Raw genomic sequence first — 20,633 nt, 5'->3', positions numbered from 1 at the left:
GAAGGAAGAGGTTGCATCCAGATGATGGAATTAGAAAAGACTTCCTAGAGTGGGTGGTATTTAAATTGGACTTTGAAGAGTAAATAGAATTTCCACAAGAAGAGAACTGGGGGAGTGGGGTCATGGTTGTACATTTCAAGTCAAGGACTCATAGGATTGCAGATTTAAAGCTGGAAGGGATATTAGAGGCCATAGAATCCAATCTCTCATTTTATAAATGAGAAAACAGATCTGTATTCAGACATTATCATTTCTTTCTCTGGAAGTGGAGGCATTTTTCATCATGAGTCCTTTGGGATGTGTCTTGGATCATTGCATTGCTAAAAGTAGCTAAGTCATTTACAGTGGATCATCATACAGTATTGCTGTTTCTGTATAAAACGTTTTCCTGGTTCTGTTCACTTCACTCTGCATCAGTTAGTATTTCCAGGTTTTTCTGAAATCATCCTGCATGTTATTTCTTATAGACTTAGTAGTGTTACTGCTGGATCAAAGGGTATGTAGTTTTGCACCCCTTTAATATAGTTCCAAATTGTTTTCCATAAAGGTTGGATCAGTTCACAACTCCACCAACAGTGCATTAGTGTACCTATTTTTCTACATCCTCTCCAGCATTTATCATTTCTTTTTTCTGTCATGTTAGATAATCTGATGGGTGTAAGGTAGTACCTTAATTTGTATTTCTTTAATCAATAGTGATTTAGAGCATTTTTTCATATGACTATAGGTAGCTTTGATTTCTTCATCTGAAAATTGTCTGTTCATATCTTTTGACCACTGATAACTTGGAGAATGATTCATATTCCTATAAATTTGACTCAGATCTCTATATTTAAGAGATAAGGCCTTTATTAGATAAATTTGCTATGAACAACTCTTGCCAGTTTCCTACTTTCCTTCTAATTTTGACTGCATTGGTTTTGTTTAAAAAAACACTGCTTAATTTTGTGTAATCACAATTATTCATTTTGGTTCCTGTAATCTTCTCCATGTCTTTTTGGTTATAACCTCTTCCTTTATCCTTAGGTCTGTCAGGAAAACTTTTTCACACTCCCCTAATTTGTTCAGTATATCACCCTTTAGGGCTAAATTATTTCCCCATTTTGAACCAACTATGTTGGTGTATAATGTGAGATGTGGGCCTGTGCCTAGTTTCTGCCAAACTGCTTTCCAGTTTTCCCAGCAGTTTTTTGTCAAATGGTGAGTTCTTGCCCCAAAAGCTTGGATCTTTGGGTTTATCAAACACTAGGTTGCTTTGGTAACTTCCTACTGTGTATTGTGTACCTAATCTGTTCCACTGATCTGAAACTCTATTTCTTAGCCACTACCAGATTATTTTGATGATTACCACTTTATAATATAGTTTGAAATTTGATACTGTTAGGCCACCTTCCTTCACATTTTTTTTCAGTGATTCCCTTGATAATCTTGACCTTTTATTCTTCCAGATGAATTTTCTTATTATTTTTTCTAGCTCTATAAAGTAATTCTTTGGTAGTTTAATTGGTATGTCACTAAACAAATAAATTAATTTCAGTAGAACTATCATTTTTATTGTATCAGCCTACCCATGAGCAATTAGTATTTCTCCAATTGTTAAAATCTGTCTTTATTCTTGTGAAAAGTGTTTTTTATTGTGTTCATATAGTCCCTGGGTTTGTCTTGGGAAGTAGACTCTCAAGTATCTCATTTTGCCTGCAGTGATTTTAAATGGAATTTCTCTTTCTATCTTTTGCTACTGGGTTTTGTTGGTAGGATTGTATATATCTACTGGAAGATGGGTGATAAGTCTAGAAAAATAAGTTGAACCTCAAAAATTGAAGGGACTTGAATGCTCGGCTAAGAAATTTAGACTTGATTCTTTAGATTCTAGAGAGTAGGGTTTGTGTGACACAATGAAAGTGATAAATCTTTAAGAATATCTTGTTGGTGGTTATAAACCTATACCAAAGTGGAATGGAAAGTGATGAATGCCAGTGATATTTCAAGGAAGGATCAACAGGTATCATGGAAGACACCAATGGAACTAGCTTTTGGGGGAGAGAAGATGCAGGGGAGAGAATGCATTGACAGAAACAAAGAATTTAGTTGGAAGAACAGATCTAGGTGGCTTTGGTATTGGGCATGTTGAGCTTAATTTAAGATGCCAGTTGCACCAACCCAGAAAAACTGAACATAATCGTACTTCGGGGGGGGGGGGGGGGGGAATGAACATTTAGTGAAATAGAGTACTTTCAGGCATTCTCGATGTAAAGACCAGAGCTGAACAGAAAATTTGACATTCAAATACAAGACACAAGGGAAGCATGAAAAGGTAAACAGGAAAGAGAAATCATAAGAGACTTATTAAAGTTGAATTGTTTACATTCCTACATGGAAAGATGATATTTGTAACTCACGAGACCTTTCTCAGTATTGGGTAATTGGAGGGAATATATATGTGTATGTATGAATATATATATGTATATATATATATATATATATACATATATATATATATATATATATATATATATATATATATATATATATATATATATATATATATATATATATATATAGACAGAGGGCACAGGATGAGTTGAATATGAAGGGATAATATCTAAAAAAATAAAATTAAGGGGTGAGAGAGAGGAATGTACTGGGAGAAAGAGAAAAGGAGAAAACAGGGTACATTCATCTCACATAAAAGAAGCAAGTAAAAGCTTTTACAGTGGAGGGGAAGAAGGGGGAACTGAGAGAGAATGAGTGAACCTTACTCTCATCAAATTTGGCTTAAGGAGGGAATAACATATACACTAAACTGGGTGTGGAAATCTATCTTGCCCTACAGGAAAGTAGGGGCAAAGGGGACAAGAGAGGGGAGGATGAAAGAAGGGAGGGAAGATTAGGGGATGGGGTAATCAGAAGCAAACATTTTTGAGGAGAGACAAGGTCAAAGGAGAGAATAGAATAAATAGGGAGCAGGATAAGATGGAGGGAAATATGGTTAGTCTTTCACAACATGAATATTATGGGAGTATTTTGCATGACTACACATGAATAACCTATATCAAATTTATTGCCTTCTCAATGAGAGTGGGTGGAGAGGTAGGAGGGAAGAGAATCTGAAACTCAAAGTTTTAAAAACTAATTACATGCAACTGGGAAATAAGACATATAGGCAATGGGGTATAGAAATCTATTTTGCCCTATTGAAAAATAGAAAGGGAAGGGAATAAGAGAAGGGGGATGATAGAAGGGAGGGCAGATTGGGGGAAGGAGTAATCAGAATGCTCACTGTCTTGTGGGGGCAGAGATAGGCAGAAAAATTGCAGCTTAAAATCTTGTGGACATGATTGTTGAAAACTAAAAAATAACTAATTACTAATTTTTAAAATGCCAGTTGAACATCCAGACGAAAATGCCTAGCAGTATTTAGAAATGAAAGTCTAGAGATTAGGGGTAAAATATAGATCTAGGAGTCATATAAATATTGTTATGTACATAAGGAATATAAATGGCCTTTATAAGGGACAGAAGAAATGGAACTAGCAAAGGAAATAGAATGAGTGGATCAGGAAATAGGAACCCATGTCACAAGAACCAAGAAGGTGATGGTTAGTAGTCAAAGACTGCAAAGCAATGGAGGAGAATGAATTAATATTCTTAATAGAAGAAACTCTGAATTTAGAGACGAGTAGGTTATTAGGCACCTTTGAGACAGCAGTTCCCTTGGTGTGGTAGGTTGCAGTCTAAATTACTGAAAAGTAAGTGGGTGGTGAGGCAATGGAAGCATATAGTATAGACAGCTTTCTAGATATTTGGTAGTAGAAAAGAGAGAGAAGAATTTAAAGGGGCAGAAGATTCCAAAGAATTTTGGAAGATTTTCAGATAAGGGAGACCTGATATTGTTTGTGGGCTTGAGAGGAAGGGGGCTAGAAAGAGGAATAAATTAAAGATTTGGGAGATGAAGATTTACAGAGTAAGATTCTAAAAGAAACAAGAGAATGTAGGATTGAGGTCAAAGTTAGGAAGGTCAGCTCTGGAAAAGAGAATCTGAATTCAGAAAACCGAGTTTCAATCCCTTCTCTGCCAAATTGACCCTTGAGTGACCTTGGGCAAATGACATCCCCTCTCTGGTCCTCTGGTTCTCATTTATAAAATGAGATTGGACCTAGATGGACTAAGGCCTTTATATCACTAAATGTTTCCATCCTTTGAGCACTGCTTTATTATCTCTTTTTGTGGGTAGATGAAGGTATAGAAGGGTTTAAAGGAGGCAAGATGAAGGAGCTCTGCTTTCTCAGTGAAGTAGAAGATGAGGTTATCTCCCAAAGTAAGGAGGCCAGGGATGGGGTTGGGTACTTAAGCAAAGTGGAAAGGATTGGAACAGCTGCTCAGAGAAATCTGATAGGGGGGATAAGAGAGGGACTAGGATGCCTGAGGGAAGTCACAGATAAAGCTTTCCTAATTTTATTCGACCTGGGAGCAGGGACTAAGTGATTGGATGAGATTTTGGCAGAGCATTAGAACTGATTTCTATCCTGCACTGTCCTCTAATTGTTTCATAATTAGGAATTCTGTCTCCCAATGGAGACAGTGAATTCCCTCAGGAAATGAACTGTATTTTTTGCTTCACTTGCTTTCCTCACAGTATCATGAGTATAGATGTAGACACACACCAGGCACTCAATAAGTACACATTAAATTGAATTTTGAAATGACAGATTTCGTAGCCCTTTAACCCCTGTTTTCTCCTTGGTTATTCAGAATATTCAGCTGCTGTGGAATCCACAGTTGAATTGTTACATAATAAATTCCTGTCTATATTACTTACTTTACATTAAAAGTGCTTTGGGGATTAATTAATTTCTCAAACACTTTTTTAAAATTAAGTTGAGGAAATTCCAAGAGCCAAGATGGTGGAGTAAGCAGTAAATCTCCATAACTCTCACATGTTCAACTCTAAACAACCGTATAATAGTACACCAAAACAAATCCTGGAACAACAAAACCTGCAAAAAGATGGGTAATACAATCTTTGAGCCCAAGAAACTTGTAAGATCAACAGGAAAGGTCTGTCTCACAGACATAAGGGGAACACAGTCCAGAACAGGAAGTGTCACAGCTAATGAGCAGCAAGTCCCATCTCAGCAAACCAGTGGTAGATTCCCCAGTGCAGTGGAGAAGGCAAATATCAACACCAGGATTCCCCATGTTACTCAGCATAGCCAGGGAACCAGGCAGACTCCAGTTCTGAGTACTGCCACATGCTTAAGTATAACCCTGAGCAAACAGGCAACCCCAGCTGCAAGACCACCACATGCTTCAGTGTATCCCCAGGGAAATGTAAAAACACCCCACCAGCCTCAGCACATCCCAGATGACAGCACTGGGACCCTGGCTCAGCACCAGATAAGCTCACATACCTCTACAGTCACCAGAAGCACCAGCTACTCTTACCCCAGCCCCTCAGCACAGCACCAGACATGAGGGTCCCCCATAGGCCTCAGGGTAGCATCAGTGTAACACCAGGCAAACAGCCAGAGCCTGCAGCCTCTGGAACAAGAAGTCTGAAACAGAGCCCCTTCAACCCAGGAGCAGAACTCAAATTTTAAAAAAAAAAGGGAAAAGGACCAAAAAAGTGAGCAAAAAAAAAAAAAAAGAATCTGACCATAGAAAGTTATTATGGTGACAGAGAAGATCAAGACACAAACTCAGAAGAGGACAACAATATCAAAACAACTAGGGGCAAAACCCCAGAGTAAAACAGGAAATGGTCTCAAGCCCAGAAAGAACTTATGGAAGAGATCAGAAAGAAACTTAGAAATCGTGTAAGAGAAGTAGAAGAAAAATGGGGAACAGAAATGAAAGTGATGCAAGAGCATTGTGAAAAAAAGAATCCACAGCTTAGAAAAAGAAAACAACTGCTTAGAAAGTAGAATTGACTGGATTGTAAAGGAGAAACAGAAATTCACCAAAGAAAACAACTCCTTAAAAAAGTATAACTGGCCAAATAGGAAAGATAGTAATAAAGCTAATTGAGGAAAACAACTCCTTAAAATTTAGAATTGGGGGGTGGAGCCAAGATGGCAGAGTAGAAAGACATACATATGCAGGCTCTCCCCACACGGCCCATAAAGTACCTGTAGAGAGGGACTCTCAATAAATTTTGGAGCAGCAGAAGTGGAGAACAACAGAGTGGAGGAGATTTCCAGCCCAGGGTGACCTAAAAGACCCACCAAGAAACATCAGTTGCAGGAGACCCAGAGCGCAGCCCAGCCCAGCCTTGGCTGCACAGCATGGCTTGCAAACAGCCCTCAGGGGCGGGATCTCCAGTCTCAGAATCCCCAGTCCCAGCAGCAGCAGTCCACAGATCCCTCAACTCACAGGTGCCAAAGGTCAGTGACAGGGTTTTTTCAGCTGGCCAGGAAGGGAGAAGGGCCTTCCTATAGCTTCAGCAGCAGGCAGCAGCCACAGAGGCTGCACAGCAGCCTGTAGACCACTCCATTGTTGGAGTGTAAAACACCTGGAGGCACTGAAGAGCTGAGTCTTACCTCAGCCCTGTGTGGAGGCCCTGGCCCAGCTGGTCTTTGTCTCACACTGAATGGTGGCTCTGCCCCCACAGCTTAACCAAAAATCAGCCCCCAGTGCTGACTTGGCGGAACTGGAGAACAGGTAACTGTGGAGAGGTAACTGCTAAGATTCTGGGCACAAAAATCTCTTTCTGCTCCCAGACCAGTGTACACGCTTGGTTGTGCCACCTTGGAGGAACTGAGATCTTACAGATTCCCAGAGTATACCCTACTCTTGACAAAGGACCCAAAAGTCAAGTAACTGGTTGGGAAAATGCCCAAAAAAGGGAAAAAAAATAAGACTATAGAAGGTTACTTTCTTGGTGAACAGATATCTTCTCCCATCCTGTAGTGTGGAAATACAATCAGAATAACACAAGATCTAGCAGCTTCTACATTAAGGGATCGAAGGACGTGGAATATTATATTCCAGAGGTCAAAGGAACTAGGACTAAAACCAAGAATCACCTACCCAGCAAAACTGAGTATGATACTTCAGGGGAAAAAATGGTCTTTTAATGAAATAGAGGACTTTCAAGCATTCTTGATGAAAAGACCAGAGCTGAAAAGAAAATTTGACTTTCAAACACAAGAATCAAGAGAAGCATGAAAAGGTAAACAGGAAAGAGAAATCATAAGGGACTTACTAAAGTTGAACTATTTACATTCCTACATGGAAAGACAATATTTGTAACTCCTGAAAACTTTTTTCAGTATCTGGGTAGTTGGTGAGATTACACACACACACACACACACACACACACACACACACACACACAGAGAGAGACAGACAGACAGAGAGCACAGGGTGAATTGAATAGGATGGGATCATATCTTTAAAAAAATGAAATTAAGGGGTGAGAGAGAAATATATTGGGAGGAGAAAGGGAGAAATGGAATGGGACAAATTATCTTTCATAAAAGAGGCAAGTAAATGACTTTTCAGTGGAGGGAAAAGTGGAGAGGTGAGAGAAAAAACATGAAGCTTACTGTCATCACATTCAACTAAAGGAAGGAACAAAATGCACACTCATTTTGGTATGAAAACCTATCTTACAATACAGGAGAGTGGGGGAGAAGGGGATAAACAGGGTGGGGGGGAGATGGAAAGAAGGGCAATGGGAGGAGGGAGCAATTAGAAGTCAACACTCTTGGGGAGGGACAGGGTCAAAAGAGAGAGCAGAAGAAATGGGGGGCAGGATAGGATGGAGGGAAATATAGTTAGTCTTACACAACATGACTATTATGGAAGTCATTTGCAAGACTACACAGATATGGCCTATATTGAATTGCTTGCCTTCCCAAAGGGAATGGGGGGGGGGAGGGAGGAAGAGAAGTTGAAACTCAAAGTTTTAGGAACAACTGTTGAGTATTGTTCTTGCAACTAGGAAATAAGAAATACAGGTAATGGGGTATAGAAAGTTATCTTGCCCTACAGGACAAAAGAGAAGATGGGGATAAGGGGAGGGAGGGGGTGTTAGAAGGAAGGGAAGATTGGTGGAAGGGGTAATTAGAATGCTCGGTGTTTTGGGGTGGGGGAGGGAGAAATGGAGAGAAAATTTGGAACCCAAAATTTTGTGGAAATGAATGTTGAAAACTTAAATAAATAAATTTTTAAAAAAGAATAATAGAATTGGACAAGTGGAAACTAATAACACTATGAGACATCAAGAATCAAACAAATCCAAAAAAAATGAAAGAACTGAAGAAAATGTAAGATACTTCATGGAAAAACAACTGACCTGGAAAATAGATCTAAAAGAGACTATATCAGAATCAATGGAGTACCTGAAATCCATAATCAAAAGGAGGACCTAGATAGCATCTTTCAGGATCAAGGAAAACTGCCTTGACATTGTGAAACCAGAGGGCAAAACAGGCATTGAAAAAATCCACTGATCACCTCAGGAAAGAGATTCCAAAATAAAAACTCCAAGGAGCATTATAGCCAAATTTCAGAACTATCAGGTCAAGGAAAAAATACTGCAAGTGGTCAAAAAGAAACAATTAATATATCAGGAGCCACAGTCAGAATTACAGAGAACTTAGCAGTTGCAACATTAAACAATCAGAGGCCATGGAACATGATATTCTGGAAGGCAAAGGAGCTAGGACTACAACCAACAATCACTTCCCTGGAGAAATTAAACATAATACATCAAGGGAAGATATTGGTCATTCAATAAAATAGAAAGATTTCAAGCTTTCATAAGAAGACCAGAATTAAACCAAAAATGTGATCTCCAATATCAAGACCCAAGAAAAGCATAAACAGGTTAAAAGTGGAGAGAGAAATATAAAGGATTCATGGGAAGATGATACTTATCATTCTTAAAATTGTATTACTAATAGTGCAGCTAGAAGAAATATACATAGACATAGGAAACAGGTATAAAATTAATTTGAAGGAATGACATAAAAAATAATTAAGGGGTGAAAAAGAGGAGTACACTGGATATAGAAGGAAGGGAGAGTTAGTTTGGGGGTAAATTATTTCACATGAAGAGACTTGAAAACCCTATTACAGTGGAGGGGAACAACATGGGAGGGTGGACAATGAGCATCACTTGAACCTTGCTCTCATAAGTATAGCCTTAAAGAGGAAATAATATACACAATCATTTGAACATAGAAATCTATCTTACCTGACAGAGTACTCAGGTAAGATAATCAGGAGGGGGAAAGATTAAATAATAAGGATGGGGTGACTGACAGAAGTGAGGGCAGCTTGGAGGAAGTGGTAGACAGAAGCAAAACATCAATGAGGAGGGAAAAGGTAAAAGGGGAGAGAGGACAAACAAGGCAAAACTAGGATGGAGGAAAATACACAGTTAGTAATCATAACTGTGAATGTGAATAGGATGAACTCTCCCATAAAATAGAAGCAGACAGCAGAGTGGATCAAAAACCAGAATCTAGCAGTATGTTGTTTTCAAGAGACACATTTGAAGTAGAGCCATGTACAGAATAAAGGTAAGAGGCTGAAACAGAATCTATTATGCTTCAGTTGAAGTTAAAAAAAAAAAAAAGCAGGGGTAGCAATCCAGATCTCAAACAAAATAAAAGCAAAAACAGACCTAATGAAAAGAGATAAGGAAGGAAACTACATCTTGATAAAAGGTATCATAGATAATGAAGCACTATCAATACTAAACAAATAAGCACCAAGTAGTGTAGCCTGCAGATTCTTAAAGAGAAATTTAGTGAGTTATAAGCATTACAAAATGTAAAATAGTTCATTTTGATTATATTAAAATAAAATCTTTGGTACAAACAAAACCAATGCAACCAAGATTAGAAGGAAAGCAGAAAGATGGGAAATAATCTTTACAGCAGATATCTCTGATAAAGGCCTCATTTCTCAAATATATAGAAAACTGTATCAGATTTATAAAAATACAAGCCATTCCCTATAATTGATAAGTGGTCAAAAGATATGAACAGGCAGTTTTCAGTTGAAGAAATCAAAGCTATCTATAGGCATATGAAGAAGTGTTCAAATCATTTTTGATTACAGAAATGCAAATTAAAACAAGTCTGAGGTATCATTTCACATCTATTATATTGGCTAATATGATAAAAAATGGAAAATGATAAATGTTGGAGAGGATATGGGAAAATTGGGGCCCTAATGCATTGTTGGTGGAGTTGTGAACTGATCTAACCATTCTGGAGAGCAATTTGGACCTATGCCTAAAGGGCAACCAAAATTTGCACACCCTTTGATCCAGCAATACCACTTCTAGGTTGTATCCCAAAGAGATCATAAAAAAGGAGAAAGGGCCTACACATGCAAAAATATTTATAGCGGCCATTTTCATAGCAGTAAAATATTAGAAATTGAGAGGATGCCGATGCCTTGGGGAATAGCTAAACAAGCTGTGATATATGAATATAATGGAATACTATCATGCAATAAGAAAATATGAACAGGCAGATTTCAGGGACAAAAAACAGAAAAATTTATACAAACTGATCCAAAGTGAAATGAGCAGAACCAGGAAAACATTGTACACAGTATCAGCAACATCATGTGATGATCGACTATGAACGACTCAGCTCTTCTCAGCAACAAAATGATCCAAGACAAATACAAAGGACTCATGATGGAAAATGCTATCCACATCCAGATAAAGGATTGTTGGACTCTGAATATGATCAAAGCATATTTTTTTATTTACTTTATTCTTTTTCATGTTTTTTTTTCATTTATGATCTGTTACATAATAGCATATGTATAACCTGTATCAAATTGCCTATCATTTTCAGAAGAGGGGAGGGGAAAGAGGGAGAACAATTTGGAACTGAAAATCTTGTAAAAATGAATGCTAAAAATTGGCTTGACATGTAATTGGGAAAATAATAAAATACTATTTTAACAGAATTAAATTAAGGCAGAGAGTGAACTGCCAGAGTTTGTCATTATTGAGGGTGAGTGAGATAGTATTCTCCTCTATATCAATTAGTGGCCTCCAAATATAGTTGGAGGGTAAGGAAGAGCCCATGGGGATTTTATTTCTTAGTCACTGGTCCTTTAAAGTTAGGCATGACTAAGCGGCTAGGAGCATCTGAAACAGAAGGTGCCAGTTCTGTATTGACAGTGACTTCCATGAGGCATTTCCCATCTCTTTTTTACAAGGCTGAGTACCTTTTTTCAGCCAACTTCTTATATCTGCTTACAAGGTTGAATGCAGAATGGCAGAGAGTTCAAATTTGAGAGATTTGGGGTCAATGTCTCCTACAAGGGCAGGACAACAAACAGTCACCCTCTTATTTTACCCTCCAAAGCAGATTGAGCCTTTTCCAGGTAGAAGTATCTCCCCTCTTCCATATGCATCCCTCTACTCCCACCTTCAATCTCATCCCTTCCCCAAATAACAGTCAATGCAATAGTGAATATTCTTCCCTTAGAGAAAAGCTGGCATTTAGTGTGATCCTGGAATGGTGTCTTAAGGGATTCTCCTCTTTCAAAAATGTGATGATAGAGAAGAGGTTGTGGAGATAAACTAATGTGGTATGTTTTTGTTGGTTTCCTCTAAGGCTCATTTATTCCTGGAAAAATGGACCATGGTTTGGAAATAAACTGACTTTAGCTGAGCTATTGTCACCATTTCTCCCATGAGGATATCTACTAAATTTATAGGACATAAAGTGATAGAGTTAGAAGGGACCATAAGAGATCATAGAGTCCAGCTATCCTTCTTCATTTTGTTAGGAAAGTGAGATCCCAAGGAACAAGCCCTGCCCTAAAGCTCTTTTCTTCTTCTTTTTTTCTTTTTCCTGCAGGGTACAAGTAGAGTTCTATGTCAATGAGAACACCTTTAAAGAGAGACTCAAGCTATTCTTCATAAAAAACCAAAGATCCAGTAAGTAATGGGGCTGGCATGGGTACTGTGGCAACCAGAGTATCTAGAAATACAAACTCTGAATGAGGAAAAAGGAAAGGGACAAAGGAATGAGAATGGTGGTTCTGCAGCACACACACTCACACACACACAAACACACACACACACACATGTGTGCGTGCACGCACACACATACAACCCACCTACCTTTACCCACTGAAAAATATTAATATATATATGGATTCATCTAACTCTCTAGATAAGAAAAGAGCAGAAAGGGGAAAGGTAGGAGGGGAATAAGAGGAGATGAAGAGTAGGAAAAAAAGAAGAGGATGGAAAAGAAATAAATCTAAACTCAGTTCCACAAACATTAATTACCTACCATGTTCAACGTACAGTACTAGGTAATAGGTATCCACAAACAAAAATAAAAAATAGACCCTGCCCTCAAAGAGCTTATATTTTACTGGGGGATACAATATGCAAAGAGACTAGTAAGTGAATTTTAGGTAATTTGAGGAGGAAGAGAGAGTTAATAACTAGGGAGATCAGGAAAGACTTCCTGAAGGAGGTGGAACCAGTAAGTTAGGTTTCTAGAAAGTGGAGATGAAGAATGCATGCCAAGCCACAGGTGTCAAAACACAGAGGTGAGAGATAGAATGCTGTTTTAGAAACAATTAGACCGCCTTGGCTGGAATGTAGAGTGTATAAAAGGGAATATTGGTAAATACATCTAGAAAGAAGGAATAGAACCAGATTTTGGAAAGTTTTAAATATCTAAGCTGAATTTATGTTCTATTCTAGAGACAATAAGGAGCTGATGGAGATTTTTGAGTAGGGTAGTGATATAAAGATAATATTGACAGCTGTAGAGTTTAAGAAATGAAATACCAGAAGCAAAGAAACCAAATCATAGACTATTACAATAATCTAGGCTGGAGACTCTGAGAGCCTGAACAAAATGGTGGGCATGTGCATGGAGAGAAAGGCATAGATATATGGGAAGGTTTACTTGACAAATATTGGCAACTGATTGGAAACAGAAAACTCCTAGGTTTTAAAGATAGGTGGCTAGAAGAATGGTGGTACCTCAGACGGAAAAAGAACAATGAGATGATGAAAGGACTGGAAAATATGGAATATAAATAGCAGTTTGTAGCTGAAAAAGCACTGTTTCTGGAGTGAGAGGACCTGAACTCAAAATCCCAGATCTACTGAGGATTCCAAACCAACTCCAAAGATGATATCAGTTTTCTCATCTGTAAAACAAGATGGTTGGACTAGATGACCTCTAATGCCCTTTCCAGTTCTAAATCTATATGAGATCTGTGAGGAAGAGAGGGGCATAGGATAAATGGTCTTCAAGACCAATACCCCCCTCCATTTTATAGGAGAAGAAACTGAAGCCAGTGATTCAAATTCTGGTTCTGAATCCATCCATGTGTATATTAAATCACCTGCTCTGGGTTTTTTTTCTTTTCTTTTTTTTTCTAAAGCCCATATAGACTTGAAAGACCAAATAGTTTCTAATTACTTGATTCTTAAAACCAATGACACTGTCATTTCCTCAAGCTGGACGGGAGCAGTTAGATGGGTTATTGGATTTGGAGTCAGGAAAAGATAAGTTGAAATCCTGCCTCGGACACTTACTAGTTGTGTAACCCTGTTCAGATAACTTTCCTTCTCTGTGCCTAAATTTCCCCATCTGTAAAATGGGAGTAATAATAGCACTTACCTTACAGGGTTGTTGTGAGGATCAACTAAGTTAACGTATATGAAGTGCTTTGCAAAACTGAAAGTATTATATGAATGCTAACTATTATTATAAATTATCATACTATATTTCTTCTCCCCTTCACAGATTAACTTCTAGAAAAAGTTGTCTAAACTCAAGTGCCTCCATTTCCTTGTCTCTCCCTCATTTTCTAATCCCTTGCAGTCTGGCTTCTGACCCTCCTGTTTGACTAAAACTCTTGTCTCTAAGTGGTAAAGTCAGTGGTCTTTTCTTACTTGTATTCTTCTTCACTTCTCTGCAGCTTTTGACACTGTTAATCATCTCTCCTTCTGGATAGTTTATCCTTCCTTGTCTTTCCAGCTTCCTCTTGGTTCTTCTACCTATCTGACCTTGCATTTTCAGTCTTTTTTGCTAGATCACTATAAGCCTCTAGTTGTTAAACATGAGCATCCTCCTTTGGTGATATCAACTCCTATGGATTCAGTCATCACCTTGGTATAAACTATATAGATTCTCAAACGTATATATAGAAAGAGCCCTAATTTTTCTTCTGAATTGCAACCCCACATTATCATATTACTGTCTGTGGGTGTCTCCACCTGGTTGTCCCTGGACAGGAATCTCAGTCACATTCTATTCTCTCAAAAAACTCATTCCCTCTTATTAACTTCCATATTTCAGTTGAGCACATCATCCTCCTTCCAGAAACCCAGGTTCTCAATCTTGAATTTGTTCTTGATCTTTCTCTCTGTATCCACTATACCCACCTGGGGTTTCAAATCTTGTTAATTCTACTTCCACAATATTTCTGACATATATCCCTTTCATTCCAAATGCAGGTCTTAACCATTCTAATACTTTCATAATTGGTCTTCCTGCCTGTGACTCTTCCTTCTCCAATCAGTCAGTCTTCCATGTGGCTGTCAAATTGATATTCCTAAAATATAAAGCTAATTCTCTGTCTTTCTCTGATTCTCTTTGTCTCTGTCTCTGTCTCTTTCTCTGTTTCACACATACACACACACACACACACACGCATGCATACAGTATGGCTATCTATTGTCTCTCTAGGAGATAAAATACAAAATCATTAGCCCTAAAGCCCTCCAACAAGTCAACTCCTAGCTATTTTTTGAGTCTTGTTTCATAGTAATCCCTCTATGTACTCTCTATTACAGTTAGCTGGGCCTCCCAGCTATTTCCCACCATCTCCCACCTTTATCCGTCTGTACAAGCGGTTCCTCATGTCTGGAATGCAATCCCTCCCTCACTTCAAACTCAGAGAATTCTTAGCTTCCCGTAAAGCACAGCTAGGTGTCCTCTCCTACACAAGGCTTTTCCTGAACCTCCATATTATTAGCCTTCTCTCCTAGAAGTTCCTTGGTCTTACTTTGTATTTATTTTCTTGTGTACATGTTGTATCCCTACCCCCACACACACCTCACCTCCCACCCCACCCCCACAAGAATTTGTAGCTCCTCAGAGGCTGAGATTGTTTCATTTTCCTTTGTAACCTCAGCAACTGCCAGAGTATTTAACGTGTGTGTGTTCATCCTTTGTTGCTGAAGAAGACCATACCATCAGAGAAATAAAGCAGGAACCTGATATACTTGTTGAATTGAATTGAGTTACAGCACCTTTTAACATGAAGGCAACAGTTCCTTAAACTGGTCTGGCCACAGTCTGAGTCCTAATATCCAGCCACCAATTGTGCTCTAACCCTCACATAGGCACTAAGCCCTGACTCCATTCAAATTGATTTAATGTAAGTGGCTAAGTGTAGCCATGGAGCACAGCTCTAAGGCCCCATCTTGGCAGTGCTGGGCAGGAGCCACCATGGTTGAAAACTGTTTGCACTGATTTCCTTCATATCATTCCACTCCAGGACTTTTTGAGTGGTTGTTCCTCTTACAGTACAAGCAAGAAAGCTGTCAGATTAGGTAGACTTTCCCCTAAATTAATGAGGTTTTTAGCATTTTAAGGAAAATCAAAATCAGCTGGGCAAGGAGACGTGCAGCTACATATGCTTTTAATGGATAAATATCTTGAACATCAAACAATGAAATATGCAAGAAATGGTTATTACAGCTTATCTAGGCCATTCCTTTCATTTTACATGTAACAAAAGTAAAGTCCAGAGGGTATAAGTGACTTGCCTAAGATCACTGTAATGTTAATTATGTTAATGAGAGTGCAAGATCTTCCCCACCCATTACTGGGCCTGACCATTAAAGGAAGCTTGATTAGGGGAGATTTGTTTTGTAAGAAGGCCCACATCTTTTGTTAATTTCTAATGAGGCACTGGTTTGCAAGGTTTGGGGCTTACTCAGTGGAAGTGTTTGTTTAGACAGATGAAACTCTAGGTAGCCACTAATGAGCCCCACCCCTTTGAAAACCCAGATGTTGGTGCTTCTCTTTCTGGTAACTATTTAAGTATGTAATAGTCAGACAGTTGGATCTGTCTGTTGATCTGTGATGTATGTATTGCTTATGGTCAGACAGTTGGAAGCCCTGTCTGTTGGTCTTTATTTCTCTCTTTGTATTTTCTCTGAAGTTCAGGATGCTGACTTTTTGCCCTGAACTAAGTGAATGATACATGTGCTTGATTAAAATAGATTGTTGACCCCTCAAAAGTTCCTTTCTTTTTAGAAAAGCAGATCTAACAACCTGTACAGTAGGCTACCCTGTGTACACTGGGGTCCTTGCTATTATAGTCACACAGCAAAGCAATAAAAAAGCCGGAACTGCAGCCCAATTCACCTATTTGCAGAATGACAATGACAGACAAAAGTTGATTAAATGAAGGTTTTCCAAAGGCTCATTGAGGGATTTGTGGTTCTATACCTTACAGTGCACAAAGGATCCCACAGAAAGGCTTCCCCATCTTGGTTCCTGCCCCTGACATATCACACAGCATTTCTGGGATCCAGAACTACACTGTGAACATGATTGATTGGACCTTAATGTTTGTTCCAACTCTAAGGAGCCTCATTACTATGTGATCCATAGAACTAATTAATAGCACATTGTTTTAATTAAGATGCATAAGCTATGTCTTTTAATGAGTGTTCCATAGCCTTAATTAACCATTACATCAACAATTTCTGCCTCTTAGTGAGGGTTATGGAATATTTACAAAGCACAATATAGACACTTTGTAAACATGGCTTGTCTTTGTTATTAGTGATGAGGTCCCTCAATATACAAACAACCAATTCAAAAGACCTTTTCTAAACAATAAATGAAACAGCCCCGCCCTCTGCTGGTTACTGTTAGCCAGGTCAAAATACTTAGATTTCAAGAAAAAAGGAAGGAAGGGAGGGAGGGAGGAAGAACCAATCCTTGTAATCAAGCAAAACAAATTCCCTCACTGACCATGTCCAAAAAGATATATGTCTCACATATCCTGAGCCCATCAGCTCTGTCCAAAGGTGGGTAGAATGCTTCACCGTTGCACCTCTGGAATAATGGATGGTCACTGCAGGACTAACATCTGCTTTTTAAGCAGTTAAGAGTAGGATCATATTTGAACAAAGATTGTAGCATTTAGTGCTTGAGGATCCTGTGGAGATCTTCTCATATAATACTCTCATTTTACAGATTAGGAAATGAGGCAGTGTCCCAGGACTACGACAGTGATAATCTTGTACTTTCTTCTCTAGTGGACCACCTCTGGAGTGTTGTGTTAAGCTCTGGATCCCACATTTTAAGGAAGCAGACTGATAAATTGAACAGTATATAGAGAAGGACAGTGAAGGTAGTGAAGGACCTTCTAATAAAAGTTGGGATATTTTGCCTGAAAGAAAACACTTCACAGGGAATGGTAACTATCTTTAAGCATTCTAAGGGTTCCCATTCTAATGTGGAAGGAGGATCCAACATGTTTAAATTGACCTCAGAGGAAAAACTAGGAGAAATGCATGGAAGTTTGAGCAGAAACTTTGGATTTGGCATGAGGAAAAGTTTTATAACAATTAGAGCTATGAAAAAGTAGAGGACACTGCCTGGGGACATATTGGATTCCCCTTTCTGTGGACATTTGTAAGCAAAAGTTAAATGACCACCAAGTATCTATGTTATAAAGGGAGCAAGCAAGGTGATTCGATAGGTAGAGCATAGAACTCAAAGTCTGAAAAATCTCAAAATTTACTAACTATGTGACTCTGGGCTAACCAATGTTTGCCTCAGTTTACTTATCTGTAAAGTGGAAGTCCTCACTCCCAAAATGAGATAATATTTTTAAAGCACTGTGCATCCTTTAACATGCTATATAGATGCTAACTATTGGAGAGAATTCTTGCTCAGGTAGGGGTTGGATTGGCTGATTTCTGAGGTCCCTTCTAACCCTGAAATCACATGATCAGAGATTTAGAATTGGAAAAGACTTTACAGAAGTCATCTAGCCCAAAACCCTTATTTTACAGATGAGGAAACTGAGGCCCACAGAAATGAATTATTTTGTCCAAGATCACACAGGTACTGTCTGTGATTCTGCAGGTTGAGGTATGGAGAGGGGAAGTGTCTTGCCCATCAATCAATCAGCAAACATTTATTAAATGTCTATTATATGCTTGGCACTGTTCTAGGCACTGGTCTTTTCTACTCTACAGATGTCACTGCTTCTGCTCAATGAAACATAATGCCTGAATAGAGTGAGGCCTAATACCTCAAATTATCTGACAGAGGCCTCACCACTATTAGTGGTTTCTTTTCTATGTCAAAAAATAAGAGAAATGTTGAGGAAATGGGATCTGGCTCCAACTTTTGCTCTGAAAGGTTCATGTAAGGCAAAACTTCCTAACTGAACCTATACAAAATCAATTTAGCTTTTTCCTAAGGGAATGAGCTCCCTGTCACTAAAAGTATTCAAGCAGAAGACAGACAATTCTCTCAGGGATGTTGCAGACACAACCTCTGCATAGAGTGACAGATACAAGTAGTAAGTCAGTGGCAGAATTAGGACTTGAATCCAGGACACCACTGAACCAGGTTGCCTTGATTCTTAAGAGAAAAAAAATTTGTGTGTTTGTGTCCTGGCTTTGTGCCTGACTTGGTCATCTTGATCAAGTTTCTAAAGTATCTTCCAATACTGACGTTCTAAGAGTCACCAATACCCCTCTCTGAAAAAATGAAGGGATGAATCTGAACGAACTTTTAGTTCTGACATCATATACGCTATGTTCTAAGTTCCCTTTCAGCTCTATGATTATATAATCTATTGCTGTATTTTTAATAAACTGCTCCTTAGATACCTAAACTCATCAGAAGGTTCCATATGGGGTCAAGATCATACACAGCCTTGCTGTGGTCCCCTGAGTAAGATGCCAAAGGCCATTTTGGAGTAGACCAGAGATGTACTCTGGTTGCCAAAAAGGGTTTTTTTGTTCAGGGAAGGGCCTGGCTATGCTGCCTAATCCCCAGGATGCATCAGGCCAATCTACCCAAATTCAAAGCCAGGGACATGAGCAAACATTCCCAGCTCCCTCTGGTGACCTACAATGATCTGTCTGCCTGAGCTTCATAGGACCATAGATTTAGAACTGGAAGGACCTCAGGGGATATTGAATCCAATCCCTGAATTTTACAGGTATGGGTACAATAAGCCCAGAGAGGCTATGTAACTTGCCCAGGGCCACACAGGTAGTAACCCAGGGCTTCTTGACTCCAAATGCAGCACACTGTATACTGTATCCTGTAATTCACTAAAGCTTAGCATCTAAGTACCCGCTGTTACCCCTACCTCCTACTGCAGCTGTTCAAGGAGGAAGCTGTTTCTGGTAGACCTGTGCTTCTCAGAGGGAGGAAGGAAAGATTTATGTCCAATATGTGTGTGTTGCGGGGCGAGAGAGAAGGGAAGGATAGGTATTGGGAAGAAGGTACTCTTCTAGTTCTCATTAAGGGCAGAGCCGGTGGCTTTCCCAGTGAACAGAATGAGTCTTAGAGTTTGTACGGAAACGTTTGTTCCGAGTCAGAAGCGAAGGCTGCTCCTGAGCCTTCAGGGACACTGGCGAGAGGCTGCACTAAAAAACCTGGAGGCTTGACATAGTACCTCGGGAACTGCCCAGGCTTTCTCTAATTAATCATACAATTCTAGAACCAGGACAGACCACAAAGGCCTTTCACCCAACCTCCCATCGATTCTGTGGCATCCCTCACAGGATCACCCGGCCTCTGCTTGAATACGCCTAGTAAGGGGGAGCTCACTCCCTTAGGAGGCAGCCCGGATCATTTTGTAGCAGCTTTATTTGTTAGGACGTTCTTCTTTCAACAGCATTTCTTGAAAGTTCCTCTTTGAGCAGAAGGAAGTTCAGGAGGGGACACAGACAAGCAGGGTAGGATGGGGGGAACTTAGGTTACAAGGCTAAATTTAATATGCACTTTAAAGAAAACAAACTGTATCTAACAGGAGATCACAGTTCCACACACAATTCACTTTTATTTGTATATTGTCTCATTTGATCCTCATTAACAACCCTAGAAGTCAAGTGCTATCATTATCACCATTCTGCAGGGCAGAAACTGAAGCCGGGAGAGGGTAACCTGGAGACATGGTGAAACACTCCCAGCCCTTCCGAGCACCCACACATCTCAGCCGATCTGAGATTTTGTAAGATTTAAAGCTGGAAGGGACCTCAGAAGTCCTCAAGTTCAATCCCTTCACTTTGTAAATGAGGGCTCTACAAGCCCTCAGACTGCAAGTGACTTGCCCTGGGTCCCCCAGTTAGGAAGGATCTGAAGAAGAATTTGAACTCAGGTCTCCCTGACTCTACATCCAGCACTCTCCCCATTGCGTTATTGAGCTGCCCTAAAAGGAGGGGAAGGACCAGTGGTGAGGCCTCGCACTGCTCTGATCTTTAAAATGTAGAAAGTCAATTTGCTCCCACTGAAGTCATTGTCAGCCTTGGAGAATTAGAACTGGTGCTGGAACCTGGGGCCTTGGGCTGGACACGCACATGGATGTCTGCTGTTACTGCTTCCGTTCTTTCCTAATTTGCT

At 39.4% G+C, this 20,633-nt stretch overlaps 1 protein-coding gene across 3 annotated transcripts in view; it reads left to right on the top strand.

The window, feature by feature from the left end:
• The window catches only part of KCNT1 (potassium sodium-activated channel subfamily T member 1), a 215,864-nt gene that overhangs the window by 125,048 nt on the left and 70,183 nt on the right, over positions 1-20,633 (top strand). For all 3 annotated transcript variants that reach the window (XM_072632996.1, XM_072632997.1, XM_072632998.1), the window contains one exon: positions 11,844-11,923. In XM_072632996.1, coding sequence (XP_072489097.1) covers positions 11,844-11,923 — 80 coding nt within the window. The remainder of the gene's footprint in view (positions 1-11,843; positions 11,924-20,633) is intronic.

The sequence above is a fragment of the Notamacropus eugenii genome, chromosome 1, assembly GCF_028372415.1.
Source record: "Notamacropus eugenii isolate mMacEug1 chromosome 1, mMacEug1.pri_v2, whole genome shotgun sequence".
Lineage (NCBI taxonomy): Eukaryota > Metazoa > Chordata > Mammalia > Diprotodontia > Macropodidae > Notamacropus > Notamacropus eugenii.
This window is presented reverse-complemented; position numbering and strand designations above follow the sequence as displayed.